Source organism: Alexandromys fortis, unplaced genomic scaffold, assembly GCF_014885135.2.
Source record: "Alexandromys fortis isolate MF-2015 unplaced genomic scaffold, M_Fortis_MF-2015_v1.1 scaffold_74, whole genome shotgun sequence".
Classification (NCBI taxonomy): domain Eukaryota; kingdom Metazoa; phylum Chordata; class Mammalia; order Rodentia; family Cricetidae; genus Alexandromys; species Alexandromys fortis.
The window spans coordinates 4,687,222-4,712,787 of NW_026068008.1; the positions used below are offsets into that span (position 1 = coordinate 4,687,222).

The 25,566-nt window shown below is 42.5% G+C and overlaps 1 protein-coding gene across 1 annotated transcript in view; it reads left to right on the top strand.

Annotated features, from left to right (window-relative positions):
- The first annotated feature begins 2,478 nt into the window (after positions 1 to 2,478).
- Positions 2,479 to 25,566, top strand: part of Chmp4c (charged multivesicular body protein 4C) — a 38,622-nt gene continuing 15,534 nt past the window's right edge. The window contains exon 1 of the mRNA XM_050161720.1: positions 2,479 to 2,824. Within this exon, the coding sequence (XP_050017677.1) occupies positions 2,515 to 2,824 (310 nt within the window). The 5' untranslated portion in view covers positions 2,479 to 2,514. The remainder of the gene's footprint in view (positions 2,825 to 25,566) is intronic.

The following is a 25,566-nucleotide window of genomic DNA, read 5'->3' on the forward strand; positions in this document are numbered from 1 at the left end:
TATTACAAGCCCCAGTTTTCTCCTCAGAAATTGTTTCTCAGAAACTTTCTTTCACCAAGTCTATCATTTGTGAGATAATTTGTTTAGCTTCTGCATTCTCCCCTAATGCTCTGTGAAAACAGAAAACATTTCCATTTGTTCTTAACTATATCCCCTAATATCTCTCCCACAGTAGAGGAATGTAGAGATGGTCCGTGTGGATCTGATAGATGAAGTGTGAATGGGAGCTGGCTACTTAGCTCATCACCCTTTGGTTCCCATGTTCTGACCATTCAGTGTTCTCTCAGCACCACCACCAACAAAAAAAATGTGTAATTGGTAAACCACCAGACAATGTTTTAATACACTGGATACATTTCTATATAAGCATACATGAATGCAATAATGTTTATGGTATCCATTACTTTTTTAATTACAAAATTTTGAGACTTTCATATATGAACACTGTATTTTCATCATTTGTAGCCCCAACTTCTCCCTTATCCCAACTCCCTCTCAAGTTCATGATCATATATATATATATGTATATATGCATATATGTGTGTATGTATGTATACATATGCATAGCCTTTAGTGTTGTTTGTATGCATATGTTTTTAGAGATGGCTGATTAGGACTGGATAATCCTTACCCCCAGATGAAGCGCTACATGCTAACAATAGCTGCTAAGGGAAGGATCAGCCTTTCCCTTGGTAAACTTCGAATAGGATCTATGACTTTCAAGGCCATGTAACAACCTGTACCTTCATTTCACATCATAATTAAACAAACATTTAGTGAATTTCTCTTCTGGACCAACTGGGGGCTATATAATCAATAAAAAGAATATACTCTTACTGTGTAGCGTAGGCTTGGCTTACTTGGGATACAGGAGCACACCACTGGACTTCACCGGGAAGAGCAAAGAGTGAAGATTTAAGCCTGAACCATCTCTTCCATTTTGATTGCCTGTGTGAATCTGGCCTAGTTCCGAAATGAATCTAAGGTTCTTCATCTGCTGGAGAAAAATCAACTATTTTCATCCTCAAGTGTGTGGTCTTGAGGCAGATTCACAAAGGAACTTTTGTGTAATTACAAATGAGTTAGCAGTTTTTTCAAGTTGTTTACAATAAATGTGTGGAAATAACTATTTTGTCAAGTTGTCTGTAGAGGACTGATATGTGTATGGTGTGTGTAAACACATGGTGGGTGCTTGAGAGATTTGCAGCAGTTACTACTAACCTTAGAAGGGAGTTTCTTAACCAGCTTGACTTCCCAGCATCTTAGCCATAGAATACACCCAAGAAGTATGAAAACATGTTCTAGGGACTTTTAGATAATTATCAAAGAAACTGGTTACATTTGGATACATACCAAATTAGAGCAAACGCAAGCTACTAACCATAATGCTTTAAATGGACAGTAGGAAATGATAGGAACTTCTGGCTGTTACAGTGAGTTCCTGTGTGTGTGTGTGTGATACTAGTACATCTCAATGTTCAATTTTTCACAAAATTTCTGCTAGATACACCACTGTTGGATAAAAATGGATTAATTTGCCACAATAGCATGCAGCATCGGCTACTGTTCTCAGGTACCAAGGTGAATTCGTCACCCACGGATGCTGTCTTTCGAGTAGTCTGTTTTATGATCACTTACAGATTCTGATGAAGCTGCTCAAATACAGGACCCAGAACTTAGTCTAAATGCCGAGGACCTTTTCTTGGCAGTGTACTTCAAACAGGTTTTCAGTTGTATTCTAGCAGCCGACCCTTGCCCCTCCAAGAGGTGGGGCTGACCAAACAACCGTGGAGTTAAGATGATTTATTTTTTTCAGGGTATCTTCTACCTCCTGTTACTAGGATATTTATGGAAAGGTGGTAGACAAAGATCCAAACACAAGAGAAGTCCCATTTAAGGTTAGATACACAACAATCACACTGCAAGCTTGGTATTCCTAATTACAGAAGTGATGTGACCACCAAGCACATACAAAAGTCTTGCAGTTAAGAAAAGTGGTGACTGCCATCTTCGGCCCTCTTGAAGTCTTATGGAGATCATCTAATCCCAAAGGGTAGTCAAGTGCACATCAGCCTGCAGGATCACAGAAATGCAGAGGCCATTCAAGCAAGCCTAGCCTCTTCTGTGCCCACACTTTCATGATGGGACAAGTCAGTGTCCTGGACATGACACACGTTTAAGAAGACAGAATGTTCTCCTTAAGACAGAGAGTGGAGTCGGAAATACTGTGAGCTCTCTCACACTCTGAAAAAAGCAGTTTGCATATCTAGGTGGGCCACCTGCACTCACGCCCACAGTCTTTCAGAGCCAGTCAGAGGCCCTTGCAACGTGGGTTTGCTTTTCTCGGGTCATTTTTCTCAGCAGTCGCTCCGGGATGTGTCCCTACTGTGGATAAAACAGTCCCTCACTTCTGGCCAACTTTTCTCGGCTCCCTGACTCCCAGAGGGCTGTGGCGCCGGCGCCCAGCCTCCTCCGGGGTGGCCATCCGAGGGCGGGGCCGAGCCGGGCCAGGAAATGCCCGAGAGTGGGTGTCACCTGCCTAAGCAACTTGTTGACTCCCGGGAGCGCGGCCGGCTGGGTGTGTGGCTCACCTGTCCCCAGCGCGCAGGGCCGCTCGCCCCCCACTGCCCAGCCATGAGCAAGTTGGGCAAGTTATTTCGAGGGACCCGCTCCTCTCGGGCCCGCGCGGCTCCCAGCCCCCAGGAGGCCCTGGCCCGCCTCAGGGAGACCGAGGAGATGCTGGCCAAGAAGCAGGAGTACCTGGAGAGCCGAATCCAGAGGGAGCTCGCCCTAGCCAAGAAGCACGGCTCCCAGAACAAACGAGGTAGGCTGCCCCCGCCCCAGGCCAGGCCTCGCTCACCTACTCCCAGCCCTTCCCCGGGGACAATCTGAAGCTAGAAGTGCGAGTCCCCCCAGGCCATCTAGTTTGCCTTTCTAGGAATTGACCTGACCCCCAGGGCCTGGTGATTGAGAGGAGCTGAGCCAGGCACCTGCCAGGCAAGCAATAGGTTCAGCACCAAAAATTCCAGTAATTGCCATGAGCACCATTTGTAATACTTAAATGACTTAAATCGATCAAACTTTAAAGTTAGGATGAATATCACTGATCATTTTCTCTTGTCTTGGGTTTTAGTGGTACTTACTTATTAAAATTATTTTCATGTGATATTTTGCTCATTGTCATTTTGTATATTATTTTTGAGTTTTAAGAATATTGCATTCAAAGGACATTTAGCTTGTGACTGCATTTTCTGGATCTCTCTTGGGTTTTATCCCTTGCTCACCACTTTCTAGCCCAGGTCTGTTGACTCTACTGCTGAACATACCAGTTTTCTCCTGTATGTTTGTATTCTAGCCGCACATGGTGAAGTGTGTTCTAATATGCTCTGGTTTATTTTGTTCCTCTGCTATTGAAAACTTCAGTTGCCTGTTGTACAGTTGCAGTCTTAAAGAAGAATCAAAGAACTAAATATTAAGTTTCCTTAACTGGCTTTTAGTACACACAAAGGACTTTGAGTCAATAATGACCCTTGAGAGCCTGTCACACCTTGAACCTTTTGCTCCATGTCAGAGTCCATTGGTTCGTCGGCATCATCCTCTCTGTGTAGGAGTAGGCCTCAAGAACACGTGCGGTGTGCACAAAACCCAGGGAGGAAGCGAGGTGGTTAGCTCTTAATCCCAGGTCAGTGGAGGATCCTGCACTAGAAATGGCAATGGTGCTCATGGATAATCTGAACACTTGTGACCCTGTGTCTGGCTTCTTTACTGTTAGGAGTTTTTCCTAATGCGAGCTCTCTGCCAACGCAAAAATCCCAATCAAGCCAAATCACAACAAGACAAATTAAAAAATATCCAGATTTAATGGGATTCCTGCACTCTTGGGTGGCCCTGAGGGGGAACCATAGGCCACTAATGCAACCACCAGGGGGAAGGAAAAGAAACCAGGAGAAAACGTCCAGGGAAGCAGTTTAAATAGACTGGGGGAGTGGTCAAGATTTTGGAGGGCACAGGGACGGGGCCTCCAAAGATGGAGGCCAGAGACTGGGGGCTTACATTTACTGTGTCAATGATTTGGGGGAGGAAAGAAGCTTCTGCTCCTCCTCCTCTTGCCCATCCTCTTCTCTCCATCTTTGGTTTTCATCTTCTATGGTCTTGGGGTACTGAGGACAGAACCCAGTATCTCTTGCACACCAGGCAAGTGCTCTACTCTTGGGCCACACTCTCAGTCCAGGTTGGTTACAGGGAAGCCTTGGGAAGAATTAGCTCATCCTTGTGAAGCTTCTTTTGTTCAGTGCAGGGGAAGCAGGACGCCTCCTGGAGCTGATCTTGAGAGCTCCACCTCTGAAGCCAGCCTGACACAGGCTCTTGTTATTCACTACAGAGAGACCAAGTTTCATTCTTCTCTGTAATTGTCTCTAACTTTTGCCACAATACAGTGCTGCTTAGAGCTAAGGGCTGGTTTCTATTTTTGTTCCATGTTGAAAAGTATTTTGGGAACTTATTCGGCAGCATTTTCTAAACAGAGCCACGCCATTATGGTTGGCTAGAGTCAGTATTCACGCTGTGACAACACCCTTCCTTTTCACTTGGTTGTGCCCTCTTAAGACTTGCTTAGTGTCCCCCAAAGCGCAGACATCTTGTCATTTCTTTGGAACTGTGTGTACCTTTGTTTCCAGTGGCAACTCAATGAATATTTGTTTAATAATATGAGAAATTGGACACCTACTTCTAAGAATTTATAAAAATGTGAATTTGCTTTCAGAGAATGAAGTATAACATAATATGGATTGTATTGGTTTCCAGAAGTGTTCTCTAGGTGACAGTGCACTAAAGTGTATCACAAGCTTATAAACAAGGACAGAACATCCGAAGGGAATGCCAAGTACCATTCCAGCTTCCTTAAATCGAGGAAGTTACAGATGCACTTGTGAGCAAGTAATTAATTGGAGTAAATATTGATTCATCATCATTTAGATTTCTGAGTTCACTGATGTTAGCCCAGGCTTGGGCTCCAGTGGCCCTGGGAATAAGTAGGGACTGGCTTCCATGAGACCATCTTTAATTTAAGCTATGGAATGAATTCAGCCACAGCCTATGCTTTAGGAGCACCATCCAAAGTACTGTGTCTCCCAAATAAACCAGATAACTCCTTAGATGCATGGTCATTCCCGTCCTTTAGCCACTAAGAATACTTTCAGAAAGATTGGAAAATAAGACCCTATAATACCGAGCACTAAAGGTCCCTGGGCTACATAGTAGCTGTCATTTACACTGTAATCAGAGAGATGCAGTGTATTTTCAGTGGAAGCTTTACTTCTATAGCTAGCCACCGAATGTGTCAGCCTCCCAGCTGAATGGCCAGGTAGCATACATCAGAAACTACAAGTTCTTCAATGAGGAATGTCTCTACAACATCAGAAGCTTGGGCAGCATTTTGAATACCCAAAGACAGCTTAGCGTTACTGGTAAAATGAGTAACTTTTATTTTTTTTAATTTTTTTTGAGACTTGGAATTCTCTGCATAACAGTGAAGTCAATAAGTCAAAAAGGGTGGACTTCTCTGAAGCCCAAACTCTGAACTACATGCCAAATAATCTGTATAATAAGAACCGTATGAACTTCCTTAAGAAACTAGCTCAGGGTACTTATGAGGTCCCATGAGAAGCTCCTCAAATGTTTCTTCTGGAGTAAAATAGAGAACATGGGAAGTAGAGATTTCTCATTCAAGTTTATAAATAACAACAGAAGGAAAAAAGGAAGAAAACAGTCCCTCCAATTTACCAGCTCTTTAAATATCAAATCATTAACTTCTCAAGTTTAGTGGGCATCAGTGTGCTTCTAGGCTGGTCTCAAACTCACGGAGATCCACCTGCCTCTGCCTCCCGAGTGCTGGGATTAAAACATCATTCAATTCTTTCCTTACTTCTTTGCCATATCCCCCAGATGAGTGTTTTGCCTGCCTATTGGAGCCACCCGAGCCCTAGAGTCCTGCTCCCAGGGATTCAGAGATAACTGCTTGGAATGGGAGTCAGGTATCAGGTTTTCAACAAAAGGGTTTCCAGATGATTCCTCCCTGTTGCCCAGTTCTGGGTGAAATTTTCTAAAGTTAATGAGATGGAAGAACCTGCTCTCCTCCTCTCCCCAGGTTTCTGACTTTCCTGTCACAGGCCCCAAGACCTTGAGTATTTGTTTACTTTTTTGAGATAAGGAAGCATTTAACTCTTGGTGTCCCAGGCTGGTGGTATCTTAGCATACTTCAAACTAGCTGGCACGTTGACTTGGCAAGACCCTTTGGAGGTGTCTGTTCTTATTTCTTCTTAAGGTCTCTTTTATAACATCCCGGACAGATGGCTGGGGATTGTGCTTAACTATAATATTCCAATGTAACTACTATAATTTCACACAGAGTATTTGTTGTTGGAGCTCAAAGCTTGGGTTTTAGAGCTGTCAGCCCTGCTTTGTTAAAGTCCCTTCCTGTCCCTTCCCTCCCTTCCCCTCCCTTTATTCTCTGTTTCTTTCTCTCTCCCTCTCTGCCCCTTCCCTTTTACTGAATAAACTATCCAAACCCACTCTGTATGGCATGCCTGTCTGTCTCTGTCTCCCACCCGCCTGGGAGCCACAGAGGCCTCGGTGCTGGGACCCAGCTGCCCCTCGGGTCCCGGGTTCCGGGTCCTGGGTCCCGTTTTATCTAAACCACCGCAGTCCTCACACCAGCCAGCTGGCCTGTGTAGTTACTTCTCGTGTGACAACACAGACACTCAGAGCTGTGTGGATGAGCGACATCACTCTATGAAGCATTCGGTGCTTAGTAAACATCAGCCCCAGTCTGTAACAATGTTAGTTGAAATTGGCCTAAATTTTGTCACAGCGCTGAGTAAATCTCCATTTAATTTCATATATTCGAGTACAGTGGTCACTTCTTCACGTCTCCCTTTCCTCAACTTTCTCGTCCTCTTCCCTTGAAGACCTTTCTTGTGCTAAGATTGGCTTGCTATGCTGGGCTTAGAAAGAGACTGTTGCAATGCCTGGGACAGGGTACAGTGACCCTTGGAGTGAGTGTTGTCCTGGCTTACTGACTTGTGGCTCCTTCTCCTGTCTGGTCCTGGCCCTGCTGCTTATCTGGCCCGGGGCCCCAAATCACACATGTGGAGCAGGAGCTCCAAGTATGTAATTATGTGGGAGGTGTGATCCAGTTGAGGGTCATCTGGAGGTCGTAGGCATTGAGCGTATTGATAGAAATGGCCAAGATAGGGAGAGCAGATTTGGGGGGAAAAAACCCTCGGTGGCATTTTATTGGTGTCCAGTGAAACACGGTGCTGGGGCCATTGACCGTCCTTCTCAAGGATCTGTTTGAGAATGTAAACCTGCCAGCAGAGTCATCTATGGAAACGAGCTAGTTCACTTCGGGGCTTGGGCTGTGAATGGGCAAGGCTGAACTTCCTTTTGGAATCTGGGTGCAAGACTAGTGCACTGGGCTGGTGTCCTTCTGGAGTGGGGCTGTGGACACAGGCCACTCTAATCTCATGCGAGGAGCCCTTTGTACTGTTGATTTAACTGTTTAGGTAGTTGTCTTCACTAAATTCTCCCCCCAAAGACCTGGGGACTTTGGTGAAGAGAGCTACCGCGGAGTCCGTTGGCTGAGGGACGGTGAAAGCAAATGCACTCAGGCTCGGGTAAGGCGAGACGGCCACAGGCTGCAGGACCCGGGAGAAAGAAGTCTCCCGGGAGAGGCAGCTTAGCTCATGACCTCCTTTCTGGAGAGAAAGGATGCGGCTCTTGGACCATGGCATTGGTGTTCTTTCTGGATTATTAAAATGCTCACTCCCAGGTGCCCCCTGGGGATTCTAATTTAGGAGAATCACACTCTGAACTTGGAGCACACTCTGTGATTCTGATAGCCACTACACTTAAGAAGCTATGCCTTGTTATTTCTGGAGCCACTAAACTGGAGGGCCTAACTGCTATTGTTTTCTTCCCATCGTTTCTCCTTCTGTCATTCAGAAACCTGGATGAAAAATCTCTACTTCCTACTCCCTCTGTTCACTCCAGAAGAAATGTTTGAGGGGCTCCTCATGGGCCTTCATTAGCACCCTGAGTTAGCTTCTTAAGAACTAGGCTTATGATTTTTATTATTGATAAAATGATGCTTATTAATTATGCAAATTAGTATGTTACACTGTCATATTTCAATATACATGTATACATTTATATACAAATTCAATTTTAGTGAGTGCACCCTCTTTTCCATGTCTTCTCCCCAGTTTCTCTCCCTACCCCATAGCTCCATCCCTACTTTCAATGCATTTGTTTTGTTTCCATATCAGTAAAAGCATGAGATAATATTTTTCTCTGTGTAGTTTATTTTGCTTATTATGAAATCTTTCACTTCAACCCATATGCTTGCATTTGAGAGCCTTTCCTTCTGCACGGCAACACTCTCTGGTGTATATGTTGTTTATATTTAGTTATTCCCCAAATGCTACATGGTAAATAAAGGTTTGGTTCCCAGTTTGGCAATGTGCAAAGTGGGCTTTGGGATTTTGGGAAAATTAGTTCTCTGACCTTCTCTGTGGATTTGTCCACTGATGGAGCTCATTTGATTGGCTGCTGGAAGAGGATAAGAACTCAGTAGGTGGGTCATCGTTGAATAGTACGGATGCACACTCGGGAGTTTTGTCTTGGGTTGTCATGAAGTGATCAGACTCTAGGTCTCACGCCCCTCTGGCATAATGTCCATCCTGGCCGTAGGTCCTGAGTAATGGAGACTGTGGACCATAGTCTGAAACGGAGCTGAAGAGTCCTTGCCTCCATTAGGTTGGTTTTCTCGGGTATTCTCATCACAGTGATGGCGTGCAGACTGGTACAGTAGGCACGCCACAGGTTCACTCTCTGCTCATCTGCTGTTGGGCGTCTCGGTTGTCTCCGGGCTTGGCTTGTGTGAGCAGTGTCTGGTTCTCCTGGTTCCAGGACTCCTTCAGATATGGAAGTTCTGTTTTCTCATACTCGTTACAACCAGCCACTACCACATGTTGCTTTCTTGTCTTTCTGGTATCTGATTGGTTTGTGCTACTCTCAGTATGGTAGCTCTTGAAGGAAACTGAGGTGTATGATTAGAATACTAATCAGTATTCATGCAAAGTGTTACGTGAACCCCACTCACATAAGCTGTCATTGAGAAATCTCTAACTTTCCCCTCTATCTGTGTCCCTATACCCCCTCCCTCCCAAAGGACTTATAAAGCTTATACTCTTAGCCACATGCTTAGGGACTGTACAGCATGGAGTGAACTAGGTTTTTCCATTTTCTTGGCTGTTTCTTAATTTTTTTTTGTTTCTAGATTAAATAGAGGGCTTCACATGGCTGTAAGGGAGAAAAATGACTTGCAAAAGTTGTTGTCTGACCTCCACACATGCACCATAGCATGTGTGTCCACATTCATGTATCACACCAACAGGCATCCTCACATGCACGTGCAGAGAGAGAGAAAAATAATAAATAAAAATGTAAAATTGTAGGCGGCGTAATAACCAGGCTAGCTTAATATGAAACAGCAAATTTTAATGAAGGAATAGCTTACAACACCAGGGATCCAGCGATGAGCAGGAGATACAAAAAAGAGAGAGATAGGAGGGGCTCACACCACCAGATTTATATGTAAACATTAGCCCGAGGTGAACACGCCCCCCATTGGGCGGAGCTTCCCCTACATCTCCCCTTTTTGTCTAAATAAGACAGAACTAAACCAAATACAATGATATACAATAGTAACAAATAAATATAACAATCAATATTGAGCAAGAAACATATAACAAAAGTTTTGCTAAATATTCTATCTCAAGGAGTTTAAATAAGGTAGAGAGTAACTACAATTATCTAATCTTTAACTCTGTCAAAGATCTGAGAAGGGAATTAATATTACTTAACAAACGAGAGATATCTAAAATGTGCAACAAATGACAGAGACAACTGACTACCTGGGCAATCACCCAAAGTCTCGTTTGCAATGTTGAGTCAACCAACTTTGGCTAAGGCCTAACATAACTGACATACCATTATTAAAGGCAAGGAACTTTCTTAGAATTATCCTACCCTGTCTTGGCAAGACAAGACAATCCTGTTTCATCCACTTATGAATATTTTGTATTCTTGTCAGTAGTTGAGGTATGGGCTTTTCTTAACCCAAAGGCCAGTTTTGCCAAGAAGACAAGCTCCCAGTAGAGTGTCTTTGGTGCTCAATGTTCTCTCGGGAGTAGAGTGGTGTCACCAGGAGTGATTGTGTCTTGTTGGCACAGAATTCTAGGTTAGATTAAAGGCCATTTTCTACAGCTCTTTGAAGAGGCTGAAGATTATACTATCTATACTAAATATAATATCTATGTATCTAAAAGACCTGATTAATTCTTAATACCTATCTAACTTGAAGACTAAGAGAATAAACAACTGTGCAATATATGAAGACAATGATCTTCAACTGTAAACAATGTCATTACATATCAAATGTAAATAATATCAGAGGTAGAAATGTACATTGTAATATGGTAGATGTATCAATACAATATAGACAAAGTTATAAGCATAATCTTATATAAAAATAGAGGTAGGAACATTCACATTTAATATTTAATATATCAATATACAAGAAACAGTACCAATACAATTTTCTAAAAACAGTAACTCACAAATACCAATCATCCCATCAAACCAGTTAATCTCCCCCCCTTTTTTAACTGCGCCCATGTTCCCAAATATTGTTTATAAATGTTCTTTTACATTTAAAGGGGGATATGATGTAGATATGAATAATTTGCATTGGTATGGATTTTAAGGTAAATTTTGTTATATGTATATGTATTTCTGATCTTGATTAAGGTATTGTGATTGTGTAGTTCATTTTTAAAATGTAATGTATAATTAGGAAATATAGGTTGTTAATGGATAATCATTGATAATAGTAAAGCTTGTAGTCATGTGCGTTAGATTTTCTAGATATAAAGAGATATACTTCAGTTAGGCATTCTTCATATCTTTCAAAGACTGCAGAATATGGCATTTAAAATATTTTAATAACTTAGGGCTTTTCATGACAATGAGACACGTCTGCTCCTGGCAGCACCAATCTACTTCAAAAGGAAGATGGGCATCGAAGAGGATCCTTATGGAGTTGGTTAGCCATTTGGGCAAGAAACTGCTCTTGCTTGGACTGATGCATAAACTGGACACAAAGAACCTGCAGAAAGAGGACTGTTGAACTTGCCTAAAGGTGAGATGGTCTTTCGGGGTTCCTGATTCATGAAAGAGTCTGCCAGTGATGGAGGAAGGTCATTGGTTAATTAAATAAAGAAACTGCTTGCCCTGATAGGTTAAAACATAGGTGGGAGGAGTAAACAGAACAGAATGCTGGGAGAAAGAGGAAGTGAGGTAAGACTCCTCAGACAGACTCCATAGCTCCTCTCAGAGACACACACGATGAAGCTCCGACCCAGGATGGACGTAGGCTAGAATCTTCCCGGTAAGCGCACCTTGGGGTGCTTACACACATTATTAGAAATGGGCTAGTCCAGGTGCGAGAGTTAGCCGAGAAGAGGCTAGATATAATGGGCAAGCAGTGTTTAAAAGAATACAGTGTCCGTGTAACTATTTCGGGGCATAAGCTAGCCAGGCGGCCGGGGTGCTGGGGATGCAGCCCCGCCGCTCCTCTTACTACATGCGAGACATTCTGCAGGATACAGAAGAAAGTGACTGAACTGTCTTTGAAATTTCCTGCTTCGTGGAGGTGTCTGCTGGATACTATGGGCCTGTAGGCCAAAGATGAATGCCCCAACGGTACAGAGGAACTTTGGGTGACTGTCCAGGCAGCGAGATGTCTCTGTCGTTTATTTTTTATTTGCTTAGGTAATATTATATCCTTCTGGAGTCTTTGATGGAGTTGAAGAATGGATAGTTATAGTTTTCCTTAGTTATGATAAAAGATAAAATAAATATAAATATTGTAACTGTAATTCTTGCTTGATAACTGTTTTGCTATATGTAATTTTACTATGTTAAAATGAAAGCCTTCTTTTTTGTTTAAACAGAAAAAGGAGAAATGATGTGGGAGTTATTTCTTTCTGATCTGTTGCGTTCATTGGTTAATTAATAAAAAAACTGCCTAGGCCCATTTGATAGGCCAACCCTTAGGTGGGTGGAGTAAACAGAACAGAATACTGGGAGAAAGAAGCCGAGTCAGTGGGAGTCGCCATGATTCTCCCACTCCAGACGAACGCAGGTTAAGATCTTCTCTGGTAAGCCACCTTGTGGGCTACACAAATTATTAGAAATGGGTTAGATCAATATGTAAGAGCTAGCCAATAAGAGGCTGGAACTAATGGTCCAGGCAGTGTTTAAAAGAATACAGTTTCCGTGTAATTATTTCGGGTATAAAGCTAGCCGTGCAGGCGCCAGGTGCCAGGAACATAGCCCGCCACTCCTATCACAACATAAGATTCTTGTCTTAGTTAGGGTTTCTATGGCTGTGAAGAAACACTATGACCATGGCTACTCTTATAAAGGAAAGCATTTAATTGGAGCTGGCTTACAGTTTAGAAGTTTAGTCCATTTTCATTGTGGCAGGATGCTTGGCAACACAGGCAGACTTGATGCTGGAGAGATAGCCAAAAGTTTTACATCTAGATTGGCAAGCAGTGGGAAGAGAGAGGGACACTAGGCCTGACTGGAGTATCTAAAACTTTAAAGCCCCCCCTTCAGTGATGTACTTCCTCCAACAAAGCCACATTCTATGTGCCATTTTCACTCAAACTACCACAATTCTCATGCTTACAAACATCTTCTTTCCTTGCTCAAATAAGTATATTAAGCTTATGTCTAGTATTTTATATTTATAAACAATATCTCCAGTTGTCTTATAATTAAAAAAATTAATTCCAATTTGTGTGTACTAGTTCATTTAGTTGAACCAGTTACAATCAGACTTTTTTGTTGTTGCATAAATATTTATTAAAGTGTCTGGTAAGATGCAAGGACAAGGCCCTGTGGCTGCTGCCGGAGACCTCATTCCAAGATTGCTGCTGCAGAATAGCAGTGTCTTTCACCGAAGGATCGGCCAAGCCTGTGATGGCCTTTGACAGATGCACTTGGTGAGAGAATTTATTCATCAAGATATGGAACAACTGATCCATAATTCTAGTCCTTGTCATCTTATTTCTGGTATTTTCTTTTCTTCCTTGTCAATTATGTTTCCAACCTAAAATATCAGCATATATCTGTGGTTCACAGATGATGTTTTATGGACTGATAATATCTTAGTTCATCAGATCCACTGGAGGGCTTTTTACAGTAACATCCCAGAAGACTGTTCCAAGAGATTGAGTGACAGGATTGAGGTGCTCAGTTATTTCTGGATGATTCTGTTGTGCCCGTGGGTAGCCTGTGGCTTTCTCTTGCACCAGTACAACCGCTGAGAAAAGAAGCCATTGTTGGATTAGAACATCTTTGGGAAGTCCTACTGGATTCTAGTAATTGCTGTGCTCTTTTTCCATCCTCTCGGAGAGTAGACTTTGAATCCTTCTTCAAATATGTGTGGCTGAATTTTTCTAGTTTTCTTTGATTTATATTATTTTGCATTTTATTGATGTGGTTGTACCGTAATCATAAGCCTTAAACATTTCTGAGAAGCTGTGGCAGAGGATGTGAGCTTCTCATGGGTGCCCTTAGTGTTACCATTATGTTTGTTGGTATTTAGAACTACGTATTTTAGATAGCTTCATAATAGAAAAGTATGTTCTAGTCAATGACCTATAAGATATACTACCTAATACTCAGGTTTTTTGAGTTTATGCTTCTTGCTTTGTAGGTCAGTTTTGAAGTGGGCATGAGTGATCTATTTTGGTGTATGTCTTAGTTACTGTTCCATCGCTGTGAGGTGACACCATGGCCAAGGCAACTTAGAGAAGAAACATTTAATTGAAGACTTGCTTACAGTTTCAGAGGTGTCATGGTGAGGAGCATGGTGGCAGGCAGGCAAACATAGCACTGATCCACAGGCAGGACTCAGAGAGGGTGAGACTGAGTCTGGTGTAGGTATTTGAAACCTCAAAGCAACTACAGGTACGACACCTTCTTTAACAAGGCCACACTTCCTAACCCTCGAATCCTTCCTAAAAAGTTCCACCATTGGGGAAGCAAACATCTAAATACATGAGCCTGTGAGGGCCATTCTTATCCAAACCACCACAGTGCCTTTTTTCTTCCTTCCTTCTTTCCTTCTCCTTCCTTCCTTCCTTCTTTCTTTCTTTCTTTCTTTCTTTCTTTCTTTCTTTCATTCATTCATTCTTCTTTCCTTCCTTTCTCTTTGTGTAGTCCTAAGTATATGTGGATATACCTATAAGGGACAAAATTGTACAGATACTTGAAATAACAGATGATATTGAGGATTTTACAAATCATGTTCCTGAGATCTTTGCCTTGATAAAGTTACCTGGTCCCTCACATTTAGTGGAAGCTGGTTGTTTTAGTTTCCCCTTTTCTGATTCTTATTTGGTAGAAGTTCCAATAAACACACAGTTGGTTTCAAAGTTTGAAAAAGGAGACGAAAGGGGGGAAGCAAGCATCATACATAATAAGCCATTTTCTGATTGGTTCTCTTGCACTGCAGACTTTGGCTGTTTCCCTTAGACGGCTGGTGTGCACAGGGAATTTAATTGCATGAGAGGAAATATTGAGGACCCATTCTAAAGCTATGAGGTCATTGTTTAATGTGATAGGAGCTTGGACATCTGCACCTCTGACTCTGCCCATCACTGCTAAGCACTGACCTGTAGGCATTTCCAGTGAGCAGCTGGGCGTGCTTTAGGATGGGAGAAGACCTTATTCCCACAGCTCTGTGGAGCCTCCCTTGTCACTTCCTCAGCCTGCTATTGACTCACAACACCAACACAGTTGATTGCTATCTAGGAGAGAAAACACTCAAGCAAGCATGAGCAGTGGTTTTTAGTTATAGGAAAGAAAAAGGAATCATTCTCTGTTAAAGATGGAAATCTTACATTCGAAGTTAAATTCCTGCCTAAAAAAATTAAAATTTATTATCTACCTTAAACGAAATAGAGTTTAAATATTTATGCTAGGCTAGAATAGAAATTTAGAATAATAAAATTATTATGATTATTATAACATTTCTGTTTTATCCGTACGGGTGGCACATGCCCTGTGTCTGCAGAAGCCAGAAGATGGCATTGGAGCCTCTGGGTCTGAATTTAACAGACAGTTGCAAGGCATTGTGGGTGCTGGGAATTGAACTCAGCCTTCTAGAAGAGCAGCCAGTGCTCTTAACTACTGAGCCATCTCTCCAGCCCCTACTGATAAGATTAATCAAGTACTTGTTAAACATTTAAACTTTAAAACTCTAATTTCTTGTGATAATTTTAATAATTACAATATAGAGCTATGGTGAATATGTATACAGTAATTATATAAGCATGTTATATATGCCACATACATCCCTAAGCACATCTCCCCTGTGAAGTTAAGCACACTTGCTATTCCTGACATTTTCTGTTAATACTCACTAGTTTCATACCCATACATTTCCCCTACATTTTAAATCAAACATGTTCCATAAAGTTTACTAATTTGTGAGGTTATGAATAACACCAGTAGCAAATAAAAACAAACACTTCCAGCTAGTTATGCATTCTGCCTGGAATCAAACAATTTAATTGGCTTTTATACAAAGAATATCAAGTAGATTGTAATGAATTTATTTGTATGCTGCTGCAGTAACTGAGTACTTCACCTGCTTGGCAACTGGTCTCTGAGAAGAAGATGAGGGATGAGAGCTGTACTGGGCATTTGACGTTCGTCTTCATGCGTACGCTACTGACAACTCGAGGACAGTAACAGTTTTTGAATCATGAGTTTTCTCTCTTAGATTTATCTCCTTTAATATTCTCTCCATGGTACTCTGGTGTCGTCTCTAGAATGAGGACAGGAGCTTCATCTTTATCAGAAAATAATTTCAATTTTCTTGGTCCATTTGCACGCTCTCTCTCCTTTTCTCTCTCTGCAGAAGGAAGAGTGCCCTGATCAGCCTGGCTTTCTCATTGTTTATACTGTGCGATATTAATCCATCACTTATATTTTAAAATGCACTAGTTGGTTCAGAATTAGTGCTTTGCTTACGGAATACACCACTGCCAAGTACTCCTGCCTTGGAATATGTTCACTTGTTTTTCCAGTTTCATTCTCTTGCCGTCCCGCATCTACCTTCCCATTACATCATTGCTGTGGTCTAGCTCCGCCCCCAAGCTTGCTATTTACCATCTTTACTATTTACTATTGGGGAGACCTCTGAAAATATTTAGGTTTTGTGTAGGAACCAGCTGGTGTGATTTGCTATTATTTTCAAGGTATAAGTTCCTGGTTTCTTATACATTCAAGTCAGGAAGTTCACGTTGGTCTGAGATTTTCAGTTGGGTAGAAGTCATGCGTTTTATTGATCAGCATGTTGAGTACATGTGTAGAGAGCTTTGAAATATCTGTGTGCCCACTGAACCTTACAGATCTCTCCTGTTTTCTCTGTCACTAGAGACCAAGTATAATTTATGCATGTTAGTATCCACGGGCACAGTGCCCATTACACTGTGGTAATAAACACCAGCTCTCCTGGTTTTCCATAGGACTTCCAAAGCACTTCACAAATCCTCTGTCACTGAGCCCCATCCCATCCATAATAGATGCATATGGCTTATGGAGTGAGGAGTAGGTGATGAAGTGCCCATTTCATGTCTTGCCTTAATGAAATTATCACCTTGTTTCTATGTCCTAACAGTGCCAGGCATATGGTAGATACTCAGTACATACTTAAGAGATTGAAATGAATTAATCAAGAACATATATTGAAAGTATAAAAGTGCAAGAAAATTCATAATGAGATGGTCTTGGGCAAAAATCTTAAAATTTTATATTGTTTCCTCCGGCTGTTTTGAATTTAATCCATGACTTTGAACGGTACTGTTTAAATTGATATTGTGGGAACTAAAGCCATGGCCACTAATGGAGGTATTTCCTAATGGATAAAATGCATATGTGTAAGATCAGGGCTTATTCTAAAATTCTCCAATAAAACATGATCATGAGACTTTCCAGTAAAAAAAAAAAACAAGATGACATAACCAATTATGTATGACATCTGTCTCTCAAGCACTCTCATGACTTGGCTGAGTTTCTGGAGCCTCGTTATTTAGTTCTTCCCTAGAGTTCATCATCCTCTCCTGGGCAAGAGAAGAGCAATCGTATCCAGGTGTCGAGTTCACAAACAGCTTCATCTCTGCTCACTGCATTGCTTGGCTCCTCAAAGGTTCTTATGGCTTAACAGTGGCCCTATTTATACACCCTGGATGAAGGGGAATAGACTTTAAAGTCAAGATGCCTTCTTTTTTTAAGATTTATTTTTATTTGTAACTTTCTTTTTATTTATTTCTCATGTCTTTAACATCATGCATCTCGATCTCATTTCTTTCCCCATCCCTTCGTATGTATCCTCTGCTGTTACAATCACCACCCAACCACCCCCATGAAAGTAAAATAAAATTTAAGAGAAAAAAAGGAAAAAGGAAAAGAAAGAAAAATATCATCAAGGAAGTTGCAGTGTGAACAATGAGTCACACAGTAACTTTTATCCATATATCTTTACCTGCAAGTGTTCATGGCAGAGTCATCCGTCTAGTTAGAGGCCTCCTGTTTCTGTTCGCCGGTGGATGCTGGGCCCTCACTGGTTATCCTGCCGTTGCCCTGAGTCATGGAAATCCTGCAGCTTTGGGTCTGTAGGACTGGTACCTTCATGTGCTCTCACAGGTCATAGACTGGGTGGGTTTTGGGGTTCTGGCCTTGGGTAGGTGCAGGGTTGGTCAGCCCACCAGCTTTCCCCCATTCTCACCACCAGGGTGAGCTCTCCAGAATTGCCCCAGCTAGTTCACACTTTACAGCAATGACCAAGGGGTGGGGTAGTTCTGCGTTCATACCCTCAGGGTTGGCTCTCTCACACCTGGACTCTGCTGTGCTGCCCAGGGTAGGTGCAGGGCCACTCTCCTGAGTGCTGCAGCTGGCGACGGGCAGGGACAGCTCTCCCATCCACCACAAGTGGTGAGGGGTGGGGGCATCTCTCCCTCACCCACACCAACATATGGCAGATGAGGCGCAGGGCCATTCACCCACACCCTCGTTAATAGGGTCAGCTCTGCTGTGCTGCCCAGGGGAGGTGCAGGGCCCACTCTCCTGAGTGCTGCAGCTGGTGAGGGGGAGGGCATCTTTCCCTCATTCCCACCACCGTGACGAGGGAGGTGGTACCAGCTATGCCCTTCTTATGCCCTCAGGTCAGGATCACCCACACCCCTGTCTCCACGGTCAACTTTGCTGTGCTGCCCAAGGGAGTGGAGGGCCCTCTCTCCCGAGTGCTTCAGCCAGTGAGGGGCAGGACCAGTTCTCCTTAGTGTTGCAGCCAGTGAACGGCAGGGCCAGCTCTGTACAGCCCTATCCTCTCAACCTTGGTGGCGTTTGGAGCCACAGACATCAACAGAAACCGCAGCTGCCAGGGCCCAGAAAGTTGTCTTATAATGTAATCAGTGAAGTGGCGACTCTTCCTGCTGTCTTGGATTATATGACACCGACTTCTGAAATCCTTCCTCCCTTGGAGACATGGTAGACTGGAATTATATAGGTCTGGTTTAATTTTGGATTGCATGGATAATTCTTACATTGGCCGTAGTCCCCAGCGAATGAAATGTTCCGGCAGGTGTCCTGCTAGCGATGCAGGTTCTGCAGCTCTCGAGCTGAGGGCACTTTACTGTTGTGGGAGGGGATAAAGCCCTGGCTGTTCCTCACCCAGAAGAGCAAACAATAGGTGCCATTGTTGTAGAAAGAACATTGCCCAGGTCTCACCAGCTGCTCAGGGGCACACACAGGAGGTTGAAAGACTGAATTGTACCTTCAAAGTGAGTTAAATTACATGGTTCCAAAAGTGTCCTTTCCAAATCAGAGCAACGCTTGCTTTGCCACTCTTGTTTGCCTCTGGGGGAAAAAAAGACAGCTATTTCTCTCTCCAGTTGTGGACAATTGGGAACCAAAGTCAAGGCCAGTCTAGCTGTGTCACTGGCGTCATGACGCCATGTAGCAGCAGCTCGTGGAGAGAGCAACCTGTACCTCTTGGCTTTTAGGAACTGACAGCTACAAGCTAAAACTTGTCACAACGATTGAGAGAGAAGCTTTAATGTGCCGGGAAAAAGCCACTGTGGTTTTCAAGAGTCTTGGGATCAGATTCAACAATACAGAAGCTGCTGGTTTTATTGGCACAGGATTAAGACAAGCAATTCAATTTTCAGTTCTGAATGCACATCTAGATGTGTTGCTCTTGGGAACACATGGTTGAGTGGCCTCAGTGGATGGACCCCGCTGTGCCACATCTGCTGAGACAAGGCTACACTCCCACATCGCAGGGCCCCGCCTTAGTGTTCTGAGATGAAGGCTCGTGACCAGTGCCATGTCTTACCATCGCGGCACTATCATCATCCTTATTATTATTATCACTGCCATCTTATGGAATCCTTTTTTTCTCTCACAGGATAGAAAGCAACGCTGGCTTTTTTAGTGACTCTCTCTGCTTCACCCATTGTCATTTCCTGTTGACTTCTGAGTCTGGGACTCTGGCATATCTGGAGTTTGCAGAATCAGGAATTATAATGTAGAGTTGAGATGCCAAATCTAGATGAGTTTTTCCCATTCCTCCCTCGTGTTTTGAATATAGGAAGCAGTGTCTTGGCTTCGGCATTTACAACAATGGCTGCTTCTCCACTGGAAAGTCATGCGAGTCAGCAGCCTGCATAGTCTGCTGCACACTGGCAGGAATAAAAAGAGAGATCTTATTTCAACATGGAAAATCAGAACCGAATCTTGAAAGCTGTCCTGACCTTCACCTGCATGCAGTTGGCAAGTGTGTACTCCCCTCAACATGTGCACATGGACACACATGGAATAAAATAGTCTCTGATGAATAACATGAGTAAGGTTGGGTCTTGTAGCTCTGTCTGTGGGATTCTGACCACCTGTGAAGGAAATGAGCAATGATGTTCTCGACACCTCAGTGGACATTTTCCATGTTTATTTGGCCTAATGCCTAAAAACCTGAATGGCTTTTTATCCATTCAACTCCATAATTTTTTAAAAGTAAGAGTCTGGGGAGCACAAGCTCCAGGGCACAGTGTTCTACTGTCCTCTGGGTGTGGCTCTTACTATCTGGGAGAGGACTATTACCAGGACTAGGGAAGGTCACACATCAAGGTCAATATACACCCAGGCTATTAAGTGCTTGAGGTAGTATTCAATCATAGGCACAGACCAAATTGTGTTTCTTGATTTTCAAGAGTAATCTATACATATTTTAAAGAGTAAACATGTCATATTTATTAATGGAGAACTAAAAATATCTTTAAAATAGGAAGAACACTTTTGTGTTCAAAATATGCTGGTGAGTTTTTAATGAGCACAGACCCTGAACCAGCCTGCTAGAATAGGGATGATATACTGGCCTTCTACTTCCAGGATGTTGGGTAGAGATGTACAATTGAAATTTAGCTTCTCAGGCTATCTGCTGAATAGCATTGTCTGTTGTGCCAATGGACAGATGGAGATGTTTTATTATATTTGCTCATGTTGAAAGTTATCCTGAAAACAGTGGGCAATTTGTCAGTGGTAATTAACAAATAAAATGTACAAACTCATTAATTGAGAATATTATATAGAGAGCTAACTATTTAGTTACTAAATAAAACACAAGGAGTATATAAGATGGTCTCATACTTTATCACCAATTCTTGGAATTCCCTTGTCTCATTTAATATAAATTTCTGGACTAGCAAACTGAACTTTGAAACAAGGGAGTGGCTTTCCCCAAGAGCAGGTATTTGTAAAAGTCATAAAAAACTCACACCCCAGGCTTGAGGGCCATATGTTTTCTGCAGCACTGTACTATTATACAGGTTCAGAAAATTATGGCATTTTACAGTTAATACTCACTTGTGGTGATATTTTATTTGTGCAGCTTGCCTAAAGATCAGAGAATCAGAGCAGCTAGCCACTAGAGTTCTTGCTTTATGATTCTCAGAGGCTGAGCTCCTGTCTCCTCCTATAACTGGAAGTTTCTCATTTTGCCTCATCCTGCACCTGCTCTTAAAATAATCACTCAGACACTTAATATTAGTTACATACTGTTTGACAAATTGCTCAGGCTTATTACTAAGTAGCTTTTTACAACTTAAATTAACCCATAATTTTTAACTATGATTAGCTATGTGGCTTAGTACCTTCTCTCAGTAAGGCATCCTCATCTTGCTTCCTCTGCATCTGGCTGGTGACTGCATCTTTGCTTTTCCTCTTCCCAGAATTCTGCTAGTGCTATTGCCCCACCTATACTTCCTGCATGAGTACTGGCCAGTTAACATTTTATTAAGCCAATATGAGTGACAAATCTTTACAGTGACAAATCTTCACAGTGCCTTATCCCACAGCATTTTCCTTTTCAAAACAAGAACTCTGAATCTAATCTCCTTTGTTTAGCTTTTTCCCTGGTCTTTATCCATAACAACTTGTAACCAACACTCTAAAGAAAGCCAAACATCCATAATCCATTTTTGGGGGGAATGTGGGTGTGGTTTTCTAAGATACTTCCTGTTGATTGGGGGGTACACTGAGAAAATTTAGGATTATGATCAAATTCTGACTGGAGAATTATGTGAGGCTGGTCCACCTCAACCAGCCACCTTGAGACTTTCTAGATGTAGAACTCAGAGGAAACTGCAGCAGTGGTCCTCTGAGATTGGATCATCTGGGCCATCCGCTCCTACAGAGATTTTTCAGGAAATCTTTCTCAATCAAACCTGATTTCTCCTAACCCAGAATGAATCCACAGCTTCTCATTTTCTGTGGAAATAAAAACAGAACCTCTTTCCCAAAGAGAATATGTTTTGACTTAAATTTTGAAGTCAAGGTATTTTTAAAATATATATGTTGGATTAATCCAGCATCATTTATAATCAAATGTCTTTTAGCAGCTGTTGCTCCTTCCTCAGCAGTCAAACAATTCAAAGAAAACACAATAACATACAGTATTCAAATTCTCTGTATATTTTCCATCTTTATGTGGCTTTTATTTATTATTATATTTCTTTTTAAAGGACTTCCTTTATCCTTTTTTCTTTTCTCTCCCAAGCCTTCATACCTACACACACACACACACACACACACACACACACACACACACATATATATATATATATATATGGCCTCAAACTCACAGAGATCCGCCTGCCTCTGCCTCCCGAGTGCTGGGATTAAAGGTGTGTGCCACCACTGCCCAGCTCCACCTACATATATTTTTAAACACACTGTAAAACTGTTTAGAGGTTCTTTTTTATTTGAATTTGTCTTTACTGTCTCTATTTTTCTGACCACATGAGTCTTTAATCTGCTAAGCAGCATGGCTAGGATTAAAACAGTGACTTTGGAGGCTGGCTATGCCCCATTTCTTGGCCCCCTTTGAGTCTAGCTTCATGGTGGAGGTATTGGCAGGAGCTGTGTTTATTGCCATAACTCTGTGGAGTTTCTAGGTTCATGCCACCACCAATAAGCATGTTGTCAGCTGCTCATAAACACCATTTAAGTGTTTGGTAGCAGGGCCTCTTAAAAGAGTCGCATGGCAGCGGTGGTGCATGTCTTTAATCCAAGCACTCAGGAGGCAGAGGCAGGAAGATCTCTGTGAGTTCAAGGCCAACCTCATCTATGAAGCAAGCTCCAGGACAGCCAGAGCTAGAGCTGCACGGTTTTTGCTGCTAACATTGAGTCAGGACGCCTCTCTTAAAGGAGCTGTGTCTCTACTTGTCTCTAGCAAACAAATCCCACAAGAGAAATTTCTGTTACCAGGAAGCTGTGCTTGACTCTATTCTTTTGTGTCTAGAATTCCTTCCCAAGGTCTCTCAGGTTTTATGTGGATGTAGTTGCTGAATGTTGGGTGCCATTTGTAAGTGGAGGTTTCATGTCCCACCTGATGCCATAGCTGCTTTTAAAATAACCACTCAGAGGCTTAATATTAGTTACATACTGTTTGACAAATTGCTCAGGCTTATTTTGACTAGCTCTAACAACTTAAAATTAATCCATAATTCTTATTTATGTTTAGCCACATGGCTTGGCACCTTCTCTCAGTGAGGCATTCTCATCTTGCTTACTCTGCCTCTGGCTTTCCTTTTCCCAGAATTTTCCTAGTCTGGTTACCCTGCCTATACTTCCTTCCTGGTTACTGGCCAATCAGCATTTTATTAAGCCATAATAACTAACAAATCTTTACAGTGTACAAGAGCATTATCCCATAGCATCTCCTGCTTTATATTCCTCTCTCCACCCAGTCATTTCACTTTCTGTCTCCGTCTCCCTAGTGATGGGATCAAAGGCCTGAGATCCCAAGTGCTGGGATCAAAGGTGTGTGCCACCACTGCCTGGCCGCTATGATTTACTAGTGTCTAGCTCCATCCTCTGATCTTCAGGCAAGCTTTATTTGTTAGAACACAAGCACAATATCACCATTCATTGCACCTTCTGTAAAATTGTTAATAAAATTGCCTTCTCTTGGTACTTGAGGATTAATGACACAAATTTCATAAATTTCTTTCTTTTTTTTTTTTTTTGGTTTTTCGAGACAGGGTTTCTCTGTGGCTTTGGAGCCTGTCCTGGCACTAGCTCTGTAGACCAGGCTGGACTCGAACTCACAGAGATCCGCCGATTTCTTAACCCCAGTCTGGCTATTGTAGTTACTACTCTCTTGCTATGAAGAGTCACCATGACTAAGGCCACTTTTATAAGATAAAGCATTTAATTGAGGGCTTGCTTACAATTTCAGAGGCTTAGTTCATTATTGTCCTGGTGGGAGCATGGCAGCACACACGGTGCTAGAGAAATAGCTGAGAGTTTTATATCCCAGTCCTCGGGCCCAGAGAGAGAAACTGGGCCTGTCGTGGGCCTTTGAAACCTCAAAGTCGACCCTCAGTGATACACTTCCTCCAACAAGCCCACACCTCTTAGTCTTTCTAATTCTTTCAAACAGTTCTACTGTGTGGTGACTAAGCATCTAAATATATGAACCCAAGGGGTCATTCTACTCAAACCACCACACTGAAATATATAGAAAATCATTAGTTTTTGTTGTGCTTTTGGTTGATTATGTACCAGTAATTGGAGCAGGTGCTAAGGCAATAGGTCATAAGGGGCTTGGTCTTTTTTTTCACAGGGTTTATAATCAGGTACAGGTGAGGTGGGGTGGAACAGACTTTGTACATTACCACAGACCAGTGCCATAGACCAACAGTAGTTCTGAACTCATGGTGACAAAAGAGGGCGTCATCTGGCCATTCTTGTGTGCACCGAGAGCCCCCTCCCACCTGGACATTAATGTGCTCATCCTTACTTAGGTGTCATGTTATACCAAGGACTTTAGATCAGTTAACTTAAAAAATAATTTTAGATATTCCTAAAGGACAGGTCACATACATAAAACCTAGTCTGTTAATTAAATTGTAGATGCTTTTTTTGTTGTTGTTGTTGTTTTTCGAGACAGGCTTCTCTGTGGTTTTGGAGCCTGTCCTGGAACTAGCTCTTGTAGACCAGGCTAGTCTCAGAACTCACAGAGATCCACCTGCCTTTGCCTCCCGAGTGCTGGGATTAAAGGCGTGCACCACCACCGCCCGGCTCGTAGATGCTTTTTATCAAGGTGCCAACTGTGGGTGTTGCACCTGAAGAGGAAGAGAAAGAGCAGTTCCTAAGTATACCTCGGCCTTCAGCTGGGCAGGTGGGGATGGGAGCAGGGAGGGCAGGGAGGGATGTCAGTGTTTGCAAACCCACAGGCAAGCCTTTAGTAGCAAGTGCAGGAACTACCAGCTGTGTATTTTGTCCTGCCATGGAAGGAGAGCATGACCCTTCCTCCACAGGACCATGGTCTTCTCTGGGAGCTATAACAACACACAAAGTGCACTATTCGCTAGTATTTAGTTTACAAATGTGAACCTGTAGAAGAAGCTAAGAATTTTGAGAGAAGGCAGCTGTATGAATGAAAAGTATCTTAAGTAAAGCAAGCAATGGGCCCAAGAGAGAAGAAATGTTGGGAATAAAAGGTGTTAAAAGAATATATATTAATATTATGACTTGGGAGGCAGAATCAGGATCAGAATTTCAGGGCCATTTTGGACCCCGCAAGACCCTGTTGGGGGAGGCTACTTGTTCATTTCCCAGCTGCCCAGACTCCCGAAATAATCACACAGAAATTTTATTATTTAAATCACTGCTTGGCCAATCACTTAAGTGTAATTGTTAGCAAACTCTATCTTTGGTTAACCTACTTTTAGTAGTTTATATTTTATCATGAGGTTTGAGGCCTATGGGCAAGGGTCCAGCTAGCAACTTGCATCTTTCCCCTCTGGCAGCTAAATGGCGTCTCCTGACTCCACCTTCTTTCTCCCAGCATGCCTCGTGTCCCCC